The sequence below is a fragment of the Phyllostomus hastatus genome, unplaced genomic scaffold (genome assembly GCF_019186645.2).
Source record: "Phyllostomus hastatus isolate PE091 unplaced genomic scaffold, TTU_PhHast_1.1 phas_scaffold_177, whole genome shotgun sequence".
In the NCBI taxonomy this organism is placed as follows: Eukaryota; Metazoa; Chordata; class Mammalia; order Chiroptera; family Phyllostomidae; genus Phyllostomus; species Phyllostomus hastatus.
Window position 1 is genome coordinate 532,505 of NW_025334012.1, and position 19,678 is coordinate 552,182.

The following is a 19,678-nucleotide window of genomic DNA, read 5'->3' on the forward strand; positions in this document are numbered from 1 at the left end:
GTGTTATTTGAAGAAACCCCTGATTGTGCTCTCTCCTGTACATTGTTCTCAAGACAACTATAGTTTTTAAGTAACTCAGTCTCTACAGTAACATCAGGAAGTTAAGAAATGTGTGAAAAAACCATCTGAGTTGGAAAAGTTATTCATTCATCCATTTATTCAATTATTGGGTACAGCATACCAATTATCATTCAATCACTCACCCAAGTTTTGGGGATATGACACAAATAGTTCCTGTCCTCACATGGCTAACTTTCTCGTGCAGGGGCACATAGCAAAATATACATGAAATGATTTGTGTAAATAAATAATAATTTCTCAAGTGATAAATGACATGGATAAAAGTAGATCATGGTTCATGATTCTAGAACCATTGGGAATAAAATCTAACTTAGAAAGATGGCCAGGCAATGTCTTTCATAGGAGGTGTTATTGGTAGAGAGGTCTAACTGAAGTGATGAAATGCATCACTCAATGATCTGGAGGAAGAACACTCTAAGCAGAGTAAGCAGTATGCTCAAAGGTCCTGAGGTAGGAATGACTCTGCATGTTTAAGAAACAGCTAGAAAGTCAATGTGACGGGAAACAAAGACTGCAGATGAAGTAGCCAAAGAGATTGTGGAAAGGGATAGGAAGACATGACATAAGTTCTTATATGTTCTGTGTACAAGTTTAGACTTTGGCCGAAGTGTGATAGAAAATCTTGGACCATTTTACCAAGTCAGTTGCATGATGCCATTTGTGTTTACAAAAGATCACTGGCTTGCGTTGGAAGACAGAGGATTTCAGTTGTAGAAGATGGAAGTTTATCATGGTGGCTTAGACAAGAGATCATTTTGGCTTAGATATGACTTAGACCTGACTGGTAGTCAAGGGTTTGAAATCAATATAATTCTAAAGTATTACTTGTTGATTTGGAGCAAAGAAATGGCATAAACAGAGCACCAAAGGACCAGAAGTTCATGTCTGTGGAAGAGTAAGGACAAAATGAGGAAGAAATTGAACCTGTGTAAATACATAACAGGCTTCCCAGAGGGATTTGTGCTACTCTAATCACAGAAGCTTTGCCTTCACTGACAATGGTAGAACCAGTCTACATAGAGTTGTATATTCTCCCTATTCCCTGATCAAGCATTTTTGTCAGTAGCCATTTTGAACATCAGAGTTTCCGATTCCAGAGCCTAATTAGGGACACCCATCAGCTAGGTCCAATTCCATATGTGCCAGCCCACTTACAGGGTGGGAGTTGCAAGGCAGCCAGCACAGTGTGCCCCATGAACTTGAAATATGTTTCTCAACTATATTGTCCACTTGAATCAGCACCACCAATCACTTGCAGGGTCTGTTCAAATTCTTCCATCTCTGAGAGAAATAACTTATTTAATCCTCTCTTTCCAAAACCAGTTTGTACAAGTGCCCATCATTTTCAGTCTCTTCTTGGTTTGTATACAATTTATTTCTTTTTTATATCTCAAAAAGTATTCTTCTCTTACTAGAGAATATTAAAATGAAGACACATTTCCAACACAATGGCAATGAGGCAACCGAGTTTATTCTGCTGGGATTGACCAGCCAACCAGAACTGCAGCCCATCCTTTTTGTGACTTTTCTCCTGATTTATCTCATCACCCTGACTGGGAACATTGGACTGATTATATTAACCCAATTCTCTCCCAAGCTGCAATCCACCATGTATTGTTTCCCTACCCACTTACCATTGTGAATAGTTTTATTCCCCCAATATCTCTCCTCAGATGTTTGTTAATTTCTTATCTGGGAAGAAAACCATTCCCTACTGAGGGTGTCTAGCCCAGTGTTTTGTTTTTGTGACTCTGTTCCTTACTGATTATTATGGGCTTGGTGTCATGGCCTATGACAGACACATGACCATCTGCAGTCTCCTGCATTACAACAGCACAGTGACCAGGCCACTTTCCCCTACCTCTGGGGTTCTATGGTGGGCATGATGCACGTAATATCAACCTCTTGCTCATCCTTTTGTGAACCCAACATCATTAACCACTTCTACTGTGCTGACCCATCTCTCTTAATGTTGGCATGTTCTGGCACTTACATAAAGCAAACTTCAAGGTTTGTGTGTGCAGAGATTAACCTCACAGGTTCCCTTCTCATTATCCTCATCTCCTACCTTTTCATTGTCATCATCGTTATGAGGATCCATTCTAGTGAAGGACAGTGCAAAGCCTTGTCCTCTTGTGCCTCCCCCCAACAGCTGTCACTAGTTCTATGGGTCCCTGTTCTGCATGTACCTCACACCAGCAAATGAGCAGCCTGTTGAGCAAGAGAAAGTTATGGCAATGTCTTCTATTTTTGTGAATCCCATGTTCAACCCATTTATCTACAGCCTGAGAAAAAGGATGGGAAACAGGCTTTAAGAAGAGTGTTTATGAAAAACCTTGGTACAGTGGAGAAAAGTTTTCTTTCAACACTATCAAAATGGAAAAAAATAAATCCAAAAAACAATTAAAAAGCAGCTCTTCTTGGTTGTGCCTAAGTGAGATTCTCTGGAATAACAGTAGTGTTTGTACATATTCATAATTTGGGATCAAGTGAGATTCTAATGGAAACAAAGAATGGGAAAGTTGTTTGGAAATGAGAGTTGATAGCAAAGACATTAGGAGAAATGTGCTGTTTATCATTAAACAGGCCCATGTCTCATTCAATGTCTCATTTCCGCTTAATTTGTTAATCAACAAATTTTTTCTCTCACTTTTTATATCATCAGTATTGAGCATCATATATCCATCCTAACAGTAAAAAATGTGTTTTACACTGTATTTCTACAATAAGAAAGTGATTTACTGCTCTATGATATATTATATATATTCTTTTAATGAAAGCATATCATCTTCTCAAAAAGGCCATATCTCTATTTTCAGATATTTCCTCTTTGCTCTCAATATACTTTTGGTACATTTTTATCTACTTTTTTAAAATGTAAAACCATATGTTGTTATTATCTCAACAAATAACCTGATATTTTATATTTTAATTATGCAATAATGTTTTTTATTTTCCTTTAATCGCAATAGATACTTTTATTAATGAGAGATACCCATTCATGATTTAGAATTTTTATTTCTTCCATAAGAGGTTTATACCATTCTATTCCTATAATATTAACTATGACTTGTTCTATAATTTTACATGTTACCTTTCATTTCATGTCTACCATAAACCATTTTAAAATAACAACTACTCTAATATGTATTAAAACTTGGTTTACTGTTTTACAACTCTATTGTAGCATAAGTTTATTCCAGATTGTTTGACACTCTTTGAAACTGGTCTTTATTTAAGAGTATAATGTAACTTAATATTGATATGGCACATTATAGTAGTATACATTTCCTTTTAGCATTTAGGGGGTTTTTACTTTTATATCATTAGGAAAAGCATTGACCATATAAATTGTTACTTCTGATCTTTATTAGATTAAGAAAAAAATTCACAGTTTTATTTTTATTTTTTTTTTGATGTAGTGATGTGTGAAATCACCACTAGTAAAAGAATATCCAAGTTTCCCTACAGCATCAATAATACCGGGAGTATTCATCTTATTGTATGTGAGAATACAACAGATATACATTGGGCACAGAAAACATCACACATCAGATATCATTTATTAAAACTCACCTTACTTTTTCTCCATTTTACAACATGCTAACTGCTATGCTGCTCATGTTTAAAGTTAAGAAGAAAAAAACATTTATTTGGAAGAACTTTCTCTTAAGAAGTAAACTTCTGAATGAAAGAAAAATTTTGTTTCTAGATTAAAACATCATAGGTAGAGTTATTGACAATCCTTGGTTTCATCTCTCCTTCCCAAGGAACAAATAAGTTTAATGTTGTTTACCTCTGCAGATCTCAACTTACTCAGAGGCACAATATTTTTAGGAGGAAAATAATAGAAGCTTGAATTAGAAGGAACCTGGATGACATTCTGGCTCAATACTGTTATAGAACAGTACTGAGCTAGGGAAGGTCATCAAGAAGACATGACTGCTGGTTTGAATATGGGAACTGGACCTTGGTGATGGGAGGCTCCCCATTCCCTCCTCTGTGCTTGGAGGTTTACTCCTCTCACCTTCCTAGCACTACAAGCTGCTCAAGATCACAGCCTTCAGATAGTGATGTGGAAATGAGACTATCTGAACTGGGTACATAGCTAAACCCAGTTGAGGCCCTGTTTGTGCAGGACCTGTATATAAACTTAGGAGTTTTGTGGGGTGGAGGGAGAAATCTACACTTCTTGCCACTGCCCAACAAAAGTCTCCTAAGTGAGTTCCCTGGTTTATTCAACCTGCCACCCACCAAAAGGGAGTGGTTGGCCTTTTTCTTAGGTCTCTTCTTGTCCTCACCATGCTGGGAACTCGTTTCAGATTACAGCTGGGAAGCTCCCAAGGAAGTTGTCACCCAGCATAAATTCCTGCTTTTTCCTACATTCATATTCCAATTCTAACATTAATAAATATCCCTTAATTGTATATCCTGGAATCTGGATGATACTGGAAGACAGCTATGCTCACCACTATACCACCAATGCCCACTTGGATGATACTAGAAATATGCACTTTTTTTCGTTTTCTTGATCACAGCCAACACACCTTTACAGGGAATCCAGTCATATATAACCAGCCTCTGTTCCATCTGCCATCTGCCTGAGTCCAGCCAGTTATTCATTGCAGGCTGTCCACACTTGCACAGTGCTGTGGTAACTGAGACCCATGCAAAGCAAGGACACGTTTCCAGACTGCCCAACTTTCAGCTAACATGGTACCCTTACCAAGTGAGGGATGCCTCTATTTAATATACCACTTCTTCCTTTTCCTCAATTACTAAACAAACATTGCAATGAAAATCTTCTACCCCATGTCTTTTTATGCTCTCAGCACATTCTTACAATTTGAGTAACTGAGTAAAAATATACAAACACTTTTAAGACTCCTTAAAACATAATGTTAAACTGATTTCCATAAAAAATATGTGTCATTATTTCAACACCATCAATGTAGAAATTGTCGTACTTGTTAAACTCTCTTAAACATGGATTCACAAAACAGTACCTTAATTCATAATTTCGATTGCTGACATTTATTTATTTTAATTCTGATTAACACAGAGTTTCTTTCCATGTTTAAATGACTCATAGATGAGGGGTATGTGTGGGCTTCTCAGTTCTTTTGAGGGATAATTGTTGGCAAAAATAAAACTCAGTTAGGGATGTGATTCTGTATTTAGGTATCTTTGTTGAAAAAAAATATGTTGCATTATGGACACAGGTATGGTACAAAAATAAATGTTTGTATAAAAGCATTCATACATAAACAGCTTTAATGTGCCAAGGTTATAGGCTTTTTTCATGACTAGGCCACCAGCACCTCTCTGCCTTTCTGAAAAAACAGTTTAACTGTATTGTAACCTTTCAACTCTGAGAAGTCCTCTCTCTGGCCTCCATTTCATACATCTCCCTTTCTGATCTGGGTAGAACAATCATATTAATACTAAATATTTTTCCACATTTTTCCAATAATCTACAGTGAATGAACATTGTTTATATTGTCATATTTGATTTTTATGTATATGTATGCATATACCTCATGAACTGAACCATTATTGCAGGATTTCTGTATTAAAGTTTCTGCATGGGATATCTAGAGGCATCTGATTTGAGTTCTCCAAAAATAAATTTGAAAAGAATAATAGTTAAGATAAAAATGTCTTTACAAAGATTCAAAACATATTTTAATCTGCATTAATTGTAAGAATTTGGTTTCAAATATATATATGTCAGGAACAAATAGAAAAGAACTTCTTTAGTGTGCAATAAACATAACATAAACATTAGTGGAAAAATAAATGGTTACTTAATGGAGAGAATGGGTTAGAATGTGATAGAAAATGTTATATACAATATTCTAACAAAGGATAAAATTGTATCTCAAACAATTCAAGGTATTCTCATAAAGTATGGGCATGAAAAATAATAACATAATATAGATGCTTACTTATTTAAATTTAAGTTTGAGAAAAAAACACAAAACAAATAAGAAAGATAAAATATTTTCAAATAAAAATGTAAATATTCTTCATGCGAGAAATCATCAGACATCAAATGTACAATAGTCATCACACTAATAGATGTCCCTTATTCTTTAAACATATATTTCAGTTCTTCTGTTCAATGAAAATAGGTCTATTTCCTAAGAATTATGGCAGAGAAACAAATACTCTTAAATGACATTTTCTAATAACAAATGTACAGTGAAATCATTATTCTCAAACATTGTTTATCATAACTGTACACTTTGATGACTAAGTATGACTCTTTCTGAAGAAAAATTTACCCAAAGAAAAAGTTAGCAAAGCCTTTAAAAATGTTGAGATTATTTAATTCAGCAATTTCTCATTTAAGAATTTATCCTAAAAGAACAATCAGTAAGATATATGCATAGAGTTATGAGTCAATTATAACAAAAATAGCAGAAATCTTAATATGATAGAATAATGGTTTGCAAGATAAACTAAGTGAACAAAAATGCCAAATGCAGAGAGCAGTTCTCTTTTAATAAGTAAAATTTAGACTTATTTCAAAGTTGAAATTGAATTTTAATACAAAATTGAAAAATATCTTAGTAGTTTTCACAATACATGTGTAATATTTTTATAACTAACTTCAAGTATGATTCAATTTTGTATATTATATTACATTAAAAATTGTCCTCACTACATATATTTAGTCCATAAGAAACACAAACATAATACTATCAAGTGAAATTAATGTTCAAACTTGTCTATGGGAAATATTCCAATTTTTATAAATTATAAAACTATATATGAATATCCATTTATTGAGGAAAATATAACAAAACACAAACAGAGGTTGTTCATTGGTTTAGGACATAAGACTGACAAACATTACTTCCTCACATCTGTCTGTATTTTTAGTTCCAGATAGTGAACATGTTTGATAGAATCAGCCTATATTCAATCAATTGAAACTTAAGAATAGAGCCCAAATTTCTACAACTGCTGGTCATGTAGATATTTCCTGGAAAACAATTCAGACAAAATACAATAAATGTAGTTGTTCATTTTATATGGACACTTAGTATTGTGGTTTTATGTAAAATTAAAGTCCACCTGCCTGGTATAGCTCAGTGAATTGAGTTCAGGCCTGTGAACCAAAGGGTTGCTGGTTCAATTCCCAGTCAGGGCACATGCCTGGGTTGCAGGCCAGGTCCTCAAATAGGGGACACATAAGAGGCAACCACACATTGATACTTCTCTCCCTCTCTTATTTCCTCACTTCCCCTCTCTCTAAAAATAAATAAAAATAATTTTAAAAATAAATAAAATAAAAGTGCACAATCTCAGAATACCAAGCATTTAAGGCAATTTAAAAAAAACTTTAATACAACTTTCAGTATGTAACCATGTCATTGACTAATAAATAATGCATGGATTAATATGAATAAATTATGTATCTCTTTATATAGCTTTACTTAATATCAATTATTCTCAATGGAAATTTTGAAAACTGTTACAGACTAATCTAGAAAATAGTGAGTCACAGACAGTTTTATACACCAAAGTAAGCATTGGGTGTTTGCTTCCAGAGGATTTCTACACACCTACTCATCTGCATATGCTCTCAGGGCTTTCTTGGGTCTGCAGAAGCTAGCTGATAGACACTAATAACTTTTAATACATTACACATAAGTCAGAACTACTCTGTAAACACTACATCTACATTGACATTGCACTTTACTGAAGATTGAATTATATTCATATTTCTGGACTCTTATAAGGAGGTTTGACAGTGTATTTTCAAAATTAAGGAATGTAAATGGTATTTGAAAATGAAAAAAATTGTTTCTTAGGATGTGTATAATATGTGTGGTTAGGGGAATGTATACAGAAAGTTTAAACCTCTGGGTGATCCACGTATTTAAGGTTTCTTCATCATAATTCCAAGCACCAGAGCAATTGTTGTACACCACACATTGAGAATAAACTATTCATAATTTTTCAAATAGAAGTGTTAACCTAATCACCTTATTTATAACTCACTGTGGTTTTGAAGACTGTGTAACTCAGAGCAATTGGGTTTCCGATGTTCCCATCAGAGTCAATTATAATATTTACCAACAAGTAGGTAAAGATAGTGAAGTATTGGATGGAGTTATTGAATATTGCCCATTTATTATCAAAAGTTCTCTGTTAAATAAAACATTTTCAATGTCAATATTACAGTTTTATGAGAACAATATCCTTACAGTTACAAATTTTGACAAAAATTAGCAAATGTCATTGAGAGTTCATGACAATAAATAAAAAATGATTACAGAGCAGTAGGTTTGTCCTTTGAAGAGAGTCCCTCTCTCATAACAGAAACTTACTCAGTACAAAGAACAGATGCCTAACCTGCGCTTTTATGGAAGAGATTTCCCCTCACTGTCTGCTGCAGGGCGTGGATCACATGCTTGTTCCTTAGACTATAGATCAATGGGTTCAGCATTGGGCTCAAAAAAGTATAAAAGACTGCAATTATTTTGGACTCCTCTACAGACCTCTCAGATGGGGGCTTTAAGTACATGCAGAAGAGAGTCCCATAAAATATAGTGACTGTTGTCAGGTGGGAACCACAGGTGGAGAAGGCTTTGTGCCTGCCTTCAGTAGAATGGATCCTCAAGATGGCTGCAAGAATGAAAAGGTAGGACAGGAGAATGATGAAGAGAGAGCTTGAGAGAGTAAATCCAGCCACTACCAGCATTGCCATCGTTTTGACATGGGTGTCAGAGCAGGCCAGCATTATAAGAGGAGGATCTGCACAGTAGAAATGATTGATTTCCAGGGAGCCACAGAAGGACAAGTGAAAGGTCAGCAGTGCCTGAGAGAGTCCATTGAGGAAGCCAAAAACATAACATACCATGACTAGAGAGGTACAAGTGTCCTTGGACATTCTGGTGCTGTAATGTAATGGGCTGCAGATGGCTACATAGCGATCCAATGCCATTGAGGCAAGGATGAAAAGCTCAGTGATCACCAGGGCAATAAAGAGAAGACACTGTGAGAAGCATCCAGCATAGGAGATGGTCTTCTGGTCTGAGAGGAAATTGTACAGCATACTTGGGGTGATGTTGGAAGAATAGCAAATATCTACAAAGGAGAGGTGGCTAAGGAAGAAATACATGGGCGTTTGGAGGTGGGAATTGGTCCTGATCAGCACGATCATGCACAGATTCCCTGTCAGCGTGATTAGGTAGATCACCAGAAACACCCCAAACAGGATCTTCTCTAGTACTGGGTCATCTGTGAGTCCCAAGAGAATGAATTCTGCCACTGTAGTGTGGTTTTGGGAAGACATTTTCTTATCCTTGAAAAACTAAAAGTCACAAAGAAAAGTGAAGGATTCTGCATTTATTTTATCCACCTCATATTTACTTATTAATTTAGTCATTATTGGGAAATTTCTCTTTTCAAAAATACATGAGTGTCACCCTGGGTTGTGTGGCTCAGTGGATTGAGTGCAGGCCTGAGAAACAAAGAGTCACTGGTTTGATTCCCAATCTAGGTCCCATGCCTGGGTTACAGGTTCAGTCCCCTGCAGGGGGTTCTCCAGAGGTAATCACACATTGATGTTTTCTCCCTCTCTTTTCCCCTTCCTCCCTCTTTGTAACAAAAATAAATAAATACAATCTTTAAAAATTACATGAGTGTCTACATAAATATATTCACCCTATATCTCTGTGTTGTCCCTCTCTTCCTCTCAATATATCAAATAGACATATACATTCTCTTTCTTAGATGTATGTGATTATATATGTATATATAATTCCATTGTATATTAATGTATAATGTTACAATACCCTATATTATATATTCTTACATTTATATCTATCTTTTTGGAGAACTTCATATATGATATTTTTTTAAATATTGTGAAAAAATAAAGCCAAAGGAATGAAAATCAGTCATGAAAAACAGCATCTTAGCATCATTCACTTGAACAAATGATGGAAGTTAGTTTCCTAGGGTTCCTCCCACTCTGGTATCTTATAGTTTCAGACACAAAATAAGATATAAATATTTAATCTAGTATTTTCATTTGAAAATCCAGTTGTCTGACCTCATGTTATGTAGAGGACATTGAGTTAGTGAAACTTATCTTTTTGTCTATGGCTAAGAAGTTACAGAATAAAGAGTTGTTTTCTCTGTTTTGTAAATTAACCCGCTCATTTATTCATGTACACTGAAAAGTTTTGATATATTTCTGTTCTAGGTTCTGGGTTGATAGCGTGAAAACTATTCCTCATCTTCACACAGCATATATTATGGGAGAATTAAACACAGAGACAAAGCTGTACAACATAATGTCATTTAGAAACAAGCATTATGAAGGAAATGAAGGCAGGATATTGTCAGAGGTACTTTTTTCCCCACATGAGCGAGATACTAATTTACACCCAAAATAGCAAAACATGTTTTTGTGAACAAATGTAGAAAATGACCTACCTGTAATAGATGACTTACAATATTTTGTAAAAACAAAGTAGGAAGATTTATAGTGTATTTCTTAAGAAGATTGTCTAGGGCATTTTTTATATCATTTTAAACACCAATTAAAATAGCCTTTGTTCCTCAAGGGAAAATTTTTAATTTTATGCTTTGGGAGCTAGAGTCTCCTTTGAGGCCATTTACCCCTTCCTAACACTTATACACACTGCTGATATTGTGTATGGGCTTTTTTAACACATGTAGAGAATTTAACTGTCACTTCTAATACTATGGAAGACTAAATATGGGAAAATGAGTTTTGCAGTTTTAGTATAGTAAAGAACAGGGAATTCCAATCAGAAAGCTTAATGGTTCTGTATAAAGAGTGAGACGAGGTCATCTAAGGAGAGAAAGGAGGAGGAAGGTGCAGTAGTGTAGAGATGGGAGGAGCAAAAAAACTAGGAAAGCCACAAACTGAAAAACAGTGTCCATATTAAATAATCCTGACAAAGTCTTGTATTCAGAATACATGATGGTTCTGCACAATAAAATAATCAGCCCAATTTTGAATGTCTAAGAAGGAACTAAACAATTTATTAAAAAGGTATATGAACAGCCACCATACATGAAGAGAATTTCAACACCCATCCATAATTGTCAAAGAAATGCCTCTTGTAACTGCAGTGGGATGCCACCTCAAGCCCACATCAATGGCAAGAATTTTTTCAATAGATAATAAAAACATAACAAGGTCAAGTACTTGAAACTCTCAGAATAAATCACTTGATGGAGTATAAAATGATTAAAATGCCTTAGAAAATTGGCTATTTCTTATAAAATTTCATGAAATGCCATAATTCTTTATAAAATGGTGGCCCAGTAAGTATTAAGTATTTATCCAAAAGAAAAGAAGACATACCCACTAAAAACCTCAAACGTATATTGGCAGATACATACATTTAAATATAGTGAAATATCCCTATAATTGAATATTAATCAGCAGCAAATGTTTTTGAAAGATAAATAATACAACTAAAATGAATCTCAAAAACAAAACCTTATATCAAGAGGAAGATAACTTCCAGGATGGCAAAGTAGTGATCCCCCAAAACCTGCTTCTCCATAACAGTAATGAGAACACTGACGGAAGTTGTAAAATCAGCTATTCAGAACTCTGGATATTAACCAAAGACTTCTAACAATCCCAAGAGTGCTTCTTATGTAAAAATGCCCGAATCTTGTTAGGAAGAGCGAGCTTTGGGGAGTTTTTATATATGTGCCTTATTCTCACCCTCTCTCCCCACCTGCACAGCAGCCTTAAAAACAAACCATGATTACATGGCTGTATACTTCTGTCAAATTGCATTAAAATGTCTCCATTTTACTGTAATCAATTTACCTTTGTAAATTCTGAAGTTAAGTTTTGCTTTCCTCAGAGTCCAGCAGATCAAATTATTCAATGACTGTTTAATAATAAAGATCTAGTAAAAAAATAAACACACACACAGAGGCACAATAGCATCAGTCTCTTTCCAAAGTTAAATGAAACAGGTCAATAGTAAGCCTTGAAGGCTATAACTTGTTTCAAACAGACTCTTCAAGCCCTGGGTGGCGTAGCTCAGTGGACTGAGCGTGGACTGTGAACCAAACCATCACAGGTTCAATTCCCAGTCAGGGCACATGCTTGGGTTGCAGGCCACAGCCCCCAGCAACTGCATATTGATGTTTCTCTCTCTCTCTCTTTCTCCCTCCTTTCCCTCTCTAAAAATAAATAAATAAAATAAAATAAAAGCCAGCTCTCTGTTAAAAAAAAACAGATTCTTCATCTCCCAAATTTTAACCATTACATCATGAATGAAATCTAAACTATACTATAAGGTCATAGTAATCAAAACAACCTGGTAGTAGCATAAAAACAGACCCAAAGATCCACAGTACCGAATAGAGAGCTCAGAAATAAACCCACTCCTTTATACTCAGTTAATATTAGACATAGGAAGCAAGTACATACAATGGGCAAAAGACAGTTATTCACTAAATGGTATTGAGAAATTGGACAGATACAAGTAGAAAAATGAAACTAGACCACCTTCTTACACCACACACAAGAATAAATTCATAATGGAACAAAGACTTAAATTACTTGGTCAGACAATAAGGCTATATTGCACACCTATGACCAAAATGTTTACTTAGCAAACAATTTATTTTTGATAACTTTCCTAATTGCTTCTTTTACATCTTTGTTCCTCAGGCTATAGATCAAAGGATTTAACATAGGACTCACAAAGATATAAAACACAGCTACAATTTTACCCTGCTCTACAAATGTTTCTGAAGGAGGTCTCAGATACATGCAGAACAGTGTCCCATAAAAGACAGTGACAGCTGTCAGGTGGGACCCACAGGTGGAGAAGGCCTTGCGCCTTCCCTCAGCAGACCGAATACGCAAAATGGCTGTGAAAATGAAAATGTAGGAGATGAGAATCATGGTGAGAGAGCAGGTGAGGTTGGAACCGGCCCCAATGTACATGGCCATTTCTTTAGCATGAGTATCTGAGCAGGCAAGGACTAACAAAGGTGGGTCTGCACAGTAAAAGTGGTTGATTTCATTGGGTCCACAGAAAGAAAGACAAAGCATCAGAATGGTCTGGGCCAGACCATTTGCAAAGCCATAAGTATAAGTAATCACAGTGAGAAAGATGCAGACCCTTCTGGACATTTTGCTACCATATAACAAGGGTTTGCAGATGGCCATGTAGCGGTCATAAGCCATCACTGTCAGCATATAATAATCTGTGACCACCAAGGCAATGAAAAAGTAGAATTGCATAAAGCAACCAATGACAGAAATGGTTTTCCTCTTGGATAAGAAATTAACCAGCATCTGAGGAGTGACATTGGTGGCATAGCAGAGATCTAGGAAGGAGAGGTGACTGAGGAAAAAGTACATTGGAGTGTGAAGTCTTGAGTCACTCCTGATTAGCAAGATCATGCTCACATTGCCAATCACTGTGATCAGGTAGATGACCAGGAACACCACAAAAAGGACAGGCTGCAGCTCTGCTCTATCTGTCAGACCCAGGAGAATGAACTCAGTCACCTCTGTGGAGTTCCTCTTCGACATTGTGTTTGCTTGGCTTCAAAGGAGGTCTAAATCAAGGAAACAGAGACTCATGCATTTTATCATTCATCCATTATCCCCCTCATGTCCTCTGATACTTCCTCCTCTTCTCTCAAACTTGTAAATACAAGTGGCATAAAGAAGTAATCTAGTGACCATGCAATTGATGTTTAAATATCTAAATTAATATACACAGTTTTAAATAAACATAGTCATATTTTAAATGATTTCTGCAAGGCTTTTTGTATTTGAAAATCCTTTATCTTTTTTGCAGCTCTTTACCACATTTGTTCATTTACAAACATCTTAAACATTGCTTTTCTTCAGAATTGGAATGTCATTTATCTTCAGTATACCTCTTGATATGGTATCTAAAGCATCATCATTGAAACTCATCTGTTCTTTACAGCTGAATAGACTTACTGCAGTGGGACTGATGAAAGGCTCACAGCCTTACAGAACTGGAATCTGTCTACCTGCCCTCTAAACTCAAGTGTGTTTTCAGCTTGTCTCCTCTCCCTGAAGTGCATGTCCTTTGCCCCCCACTCTCATGTACCTCAGGTGTCCATCTTATCACCAGATCTTACTTAACTTTTTTTATTGTTGTTCATTTACAGTTGTCCCACTTTTTTTCCCATTACTCTCTCCAGCCCCACCCTCTGTCCCCCAACCCTGCTCCCACAGTCAACCCCCACCCCATCCATGCCCATGAGTCATGTGTTCATGTTCCTTGACTTGTCCCTTCCCTTTCTTTCCCCCGTTATTCCCCTCCTCCTTCCCTTCTTATCATCGTCAATTTTGTCTTTCTTTGTATGTTTGTTGTTCTCTTTTGCTCATCTTTTAAGACTCAGCTCAGCATCTTCTTTGCTTTGTATATAATTACCCAAAGAGCAAAAATCAGTTCATGCAATACAAAAATAAATCTAAGGGTCCTTTTGATAAAAGTAGATATGCATACAGTACATAAACTATATATAGATAGATAGATAGATAGATAGATAGATAGATAGATAGATGTAAACACATACACTTATCATTGCTATTAAATGTTCATGGGTATAGCAATTAGGAATAAATAATGTGTTAAAACTCCCTGGGGTGAGGTTTAATACATTAATAATGAAAAAATAGAAGAATGAAAAAATAGTTGACAAATATTTTCCCAGATCATAATAATTTTATTGTAACTCTACCTCATTTTAACTCTTGAAAAATTGAGACAAACTCCATGTGAATTCCACTGAAATTCTTTAAAACCTCTAAAGGGTCACACTAAAAACATAATCATACAGCCCATACAACTGAGAGACTACCTAAGATTTCATAAAGTGCATTCTCCCAATGTGTATTCAGGATAAAAGTTACCATAAAGACCATTGTTGAAAAATCTATGTCCTCCTTCAATAACACTTGGGCAGCTATGTCTGTTTAATACTGAATTTCGATAATAGCTGCAATGCCAAGGAGGAACACAGCTCACTTTGTAAGACATTTTGTAAATGCACCATTCCAGCATTTTTGTTGATTGTGTTACCCCATTGTGCACTTGAGGATTTTGCACCTATTGACAAAAGTAATAAAATGTAAAAGAAGTCACCTAAATCAGCAAAATCATAACCACTTTGCAGTTTTTTTCTAAGTTCATAAGATTATAGTTATAGCCATAATACACAAGTACTCTTTTGTGCTTGGATTGTATTTTAATAAGTATTTATTTATTGAAATGTTAACCAAGAGTCAAAACAATGAATATCTCATTCAGTTTCTCTTGTGATAAAATGAGGCAGTGCAAACAAAACTTTTCATATTAGCCAGCTGATTAATTCCTTTATGGTAATAACCTTGCTTTAAAAAGGCAGAACACATCCTCCATGATTTAAGCAAGGAAAACTAGGAAGTACTTGCGAGTGGACAAAGTGGCTCTGGGAACCCCAAGGTTTGCACTCCTGACATTCACCCTCACTCTGGGGCTCTTTCATATAATGCTTGCTGCCACTATCCAGTCACCCAAAGAGTAGAGGTTGGTCTTTAGCTTTCATGAGAATGATGCCTCCTTAGCATGGGGTCACAGTTCAACTTAAAGTGGAAAAATTAATTTAGAAAAAGCATCTTCATGAAATGTGTTTTAGTCATTTTAAGTAATATAGACAATTAAACCTAAAAGTGACCAAGTGCCTATGAAATGGGTGCAGAACATCACATGGCAAGATGCTTATAATTATAGAGTAGCACTGCTAACTCAGAATGAAATAAAATGGAAAGATTATTTATATCACCCCTTTACTTTACCCATGAAACAAGAGAGAATAAACATGGCTAGTTAATGAAAGCAAGCAGAGTGTTCAACAGTTACTGTACATATGCCATGGACTTCTTATTCCAATACGTCATGTCCTCTAATTCCTATCTGTGGGACTTGGGCAAGTTGTTGGTCTCTCTGTGCCTAAGATTCCTCGTGCATAAGATTTGGTTACTAACAGTAGTTGCCTCCATGTCAGGGAGTTAATCAAGATAAACCTTTTAAAATATGCCTGTCTTAGATGGAGCACTTAATAAATTGTAGCTACTGCTGTTATTTGGTGAAGAGTCCAGGTCTAGACTAAAACAAGAAGACATGAAGTGTGAGGTCCTTGGAGACAAGGTTATCTAATCTGTAGCTATAGCCTCAGTGGCGCATAGACCGGTGCCTTCTCTAGTGGAGGCAACTGATGCCTATGGATGGATGGCTGTTCTCTTTGGTCTAATTCTTGTCTCATAATTACTACTTCATGGTACATTCGTAAATACTTGCACTTTGAGAGTAATAATCAATACATTTGCTAATTCATCACAGTATATGTATACCAACTATTTTTATTGATTAAAATTTCTTTTTCTAAGTCCCAAAATATATTTTACAATAGCTAATCCTACCTGTGAAAGAAGTGTGACTTCTCAGTGACAGCGTGGATATGAAGAACCTAAAGAGTTTATAACAGAATTATTGCATAAGGATCAAATCCCTGTAGTTCAATTATTTGTAGCACAAAATCACTCAGACAATAAACAATCACTACTGTTTTATTCTTTTGCACATCCTAAGCTCACTAAGGACATAATGTTTTCCACTCCCCAATATCACCAGGGAATCACATTTCCCAAGACACATGAAGCCATAGGAGTTCTTATTTAACTTATGCTTGAATATCTTAATTTTTAACTTTGGAGAAATATTAATTTTTTTGTTTACAACATGTGAGATAGAAGACTACAGTGGTATAGTGAAAAAGGTTGGAATATGAAAACCATTGGAAGATCAATTCATTTTTGTTGAACTTAGACCAGTCATTTCCCATTTCTGAGCCTTATGATCTACTTTTCAATGGGAACAATAATTTACAGCTATGTGGACACTGTGCATAGATAGATAACACAGATGAACTGGTGGTTCTCCTTTTGGCACCCTACCCAACCCAGATCTGTTGTCTTTTCTTTTCTACTTTGCTTTGTTCACCTGAAATTTAATTTTATGGTCACAGCATCACAGCTCCATGGAAACCAGTTTCCAACACAGTTTGGCCAATGAGAGAAACCACCAGATTTCATAGTTGGCAACCCCCTTTCATCTGCTTATGCATTCCATAATGGAGTCATTGCTGATATCTCCCTTTCACTTCCACTCGTTCCCGTAGCCAAGTATCATCTCTATGATTTTTTAAATATCTGAGTCAAATTTTTCTACATGAAGAGAAAGGAAAACAAGAATAGTAATAAGAAGAATAAGAACAAGATCAGAGCAAGAGGAAGGAAAAGAAGGAGAAGGAGAAAAAAAGGTATTTCTACAATTGAAAACAACTTCAAAAATGTCTGCAAGTATGTTTTAAAAGTATTAGACAATTCCTTTTCTTAAAAATTTACAAATTGTTATTTACTGATTTCTTAAATAAAAATTTCACCTCAGAAAAGTGCTATAAATGCCAAGTTCAAAACTGCCTGGAGAAGAATTCCCATTAAACATTTTAATAAACCCATATGGTTTAAAGTGTTTTCAGAACAAGCACAGAAGTATCTAAAACATAATTTTTGATTGAAACATAGTTCTTTTCCTGTCTTTGGAAAAATTGTTAATTTCTCCAAGCTTCAGGCTTTTCATCTGTAAGAAATAAATTTTGATGGCTATGTCATAGGAATATGGTATTAAACAAACTTCTTTTTTCCTTGGTAATGAATATGTATATCCATTTAAAAATACTTAGCATATTAGTAACTGGTATTTAATAAATACTCAACAGATAATAGTAGTTGTCCTGTTAAGGGAGTTGCAAATGTATGCATTATATTACATCTATGAGGTAAAGAAAACACAAATTGCTTAAATTCTCTGTAATTGCTTTCCTCTTCCCTAAGGGCCAGTGTTGGAGGAAGTCATTGAGAAGACTTATCTTGTGCTTCCCTTTGGGGTTTTAGTTTTTGCCTCTAACCTACACGGTTACTGTTTGCTCTGCTGTCATCCACCTTGGTGAGTGCATTTGGGGGTCATGGCATTCTCATATCTGATCACATTCTGCTAGCTTTCCTGCTGATCCAACTGTACCATGGTTCCTCAGAGAACTGCAGACCTGACCTTAGTCTGCCCCTTATATTCATTCAGACCTGGCCTGGGGAGTCTGCTGTGTAGTAGATAGAACATTCCAGACATCAAATCTCAGGTATTTTGATATTCTCCTATAATGAATATACTGGAAATCTAGACATTAAGGTACTGCCCATGCCTTATGGAGACCAAAGAAACTGAAAATCTCAAGAACTGCTTAAATAAGCTGAGTCCAAAGTTTACATTGCTTTGGCTACCCAACAAATTAATTCAGGGCAAGGAAACTGGGACGCCTTGTCTCAGAGAGATTTCCTAAGGCCCTAAATCTTCCTTTGTGATTTTTTTCCTATTCATCCATTTGTATGCCCATGCCAAGGGTAAAGCTTTCAGCTCTTTACTTTCTCTCTGTCATAATCTACATTTCTCTACACCAAGCATTAATCAGGAATGGAATTCAGGAGAGGAAGATGGGCCCAATCACATGGAAGACGTAATACTGTTATCTGTTTTGTTATTTATAATAGTATTATGATGACCCTAGACCAGAAGTAATAGAACTTTATTCAAATTTCACTACTGCACAAAGAAACAAGCAAAATATAACCAAAGACACTGAAATAAAGAACAGACTGACAGAGTTCAGAAGGGAGAGGAGAGGGAATTTCAGGGGAATTTCAGGGGAAAAGGGGAAGGGTTTACAGGAGGAAGTATAAAGGACACATGGATAAAAACTAGGGACAGGTGGAAATGGGAGGGAGGAGGGAAGGGGTTGGTGGGGGGATTGGGATGGGAGTAAAAGATAGAAAATTGTAGTGCAACAACAATTAAAATAATTTTTTAAAAAAATTTCACTACTACAGATAAGACCCAAGTAGAAAATGTATAAATTTATATATATAGATGTGTATATAATGTATATACACATGCATATATATATATATATATAATATATATACACACGTGTGCGAAACCATAAAATAACATATCTTTGTATAAGTGGTCCATGTGAAGAAGTCGACTTTAATAAATTTCATGTAAACTACCTTTTTAATGAAATCTGAGAGTCTAAAAACTGATTCCCTATAACTTACACTTTAATTCACAAGCAGAAATTGCTAGTAAAAATGAGATAAATTTATGTTTACATGAAAGATCACTATTCACAACTTTCTTCTTCATCCCAATATCAAAATCAAAACTGTGTGTTTTCAAAAAAGCAGAATATAACCAGAGACATTGAAATAAAGAACAAACTTATAGTAACCAGAGGGGAGTGGAGAAGGATAATGGCGGGGAGGGGAAGGACATCAAGGAACATGTATAAAGGACATATATACAGGGGCGGTGGGGATGGGTGGGGGGAGTGGTGGAGGGATGGAAACAATTGTACTTGAACAATTAAAAAATTAATTTAAAACTGCACGTTTTTGCATTTACTGAAAGAATTTGAACACCAAATA

At 35.6% G+C, this 19,678-nt stretch overlaps 2 protein-coding genes across 2 annotated transcripts; both read right to left on the reverse strand.

The window, feature by feature from the left end:
• Positions 1–8,443: 8,443 nt before the first annotated feature.
• LOC123831484 (olfactory receptor 5M10-like) lies at positions 8,444–9,391 on the reverse strand. Its single transcript, XM_045858365.1, has one exon. It carries the CDS (start codon positions 9,389–9,391, stop codon positions 8,444–8,446), a length of 948 nt encoding a protein of 315 aa, XP_045714321.1.
• Positions 9,392–12,709: 3,318 nt separating this feature from the next.
• LOC123831481 (olfactory receptor 1030-like) lies at positions 12,710–13,648 on the reverse strand. The gene has a single exon (XM_045858362.1). The coding sequence runs from the start codon at positions 13,646–13,648 to the stop codon at positions 12,710–12,712; it is 939 nt and encodes a 312-aa protein (XP_045714318.1).
• Between the last annotated feature and the right edge of the window lie 6,030 nt (positions 13,649–19,678).

Coding starts and splice junctions, on each gene's coding strand:
- LOC123831481 (XM_045858362.1), bottom strand. CDS start 13,648: ATGTCGAAGAGGAACTCCACAGAGGTGACTGAGTTCATTCTCCTGGGT.
- LOC123831484 (XM_045858365.1), bottom strand. CDS start 9,391: ATGTCTTCCCAAAACCACACTACAGTGGCAGAATTCATTCTCTTGGGA.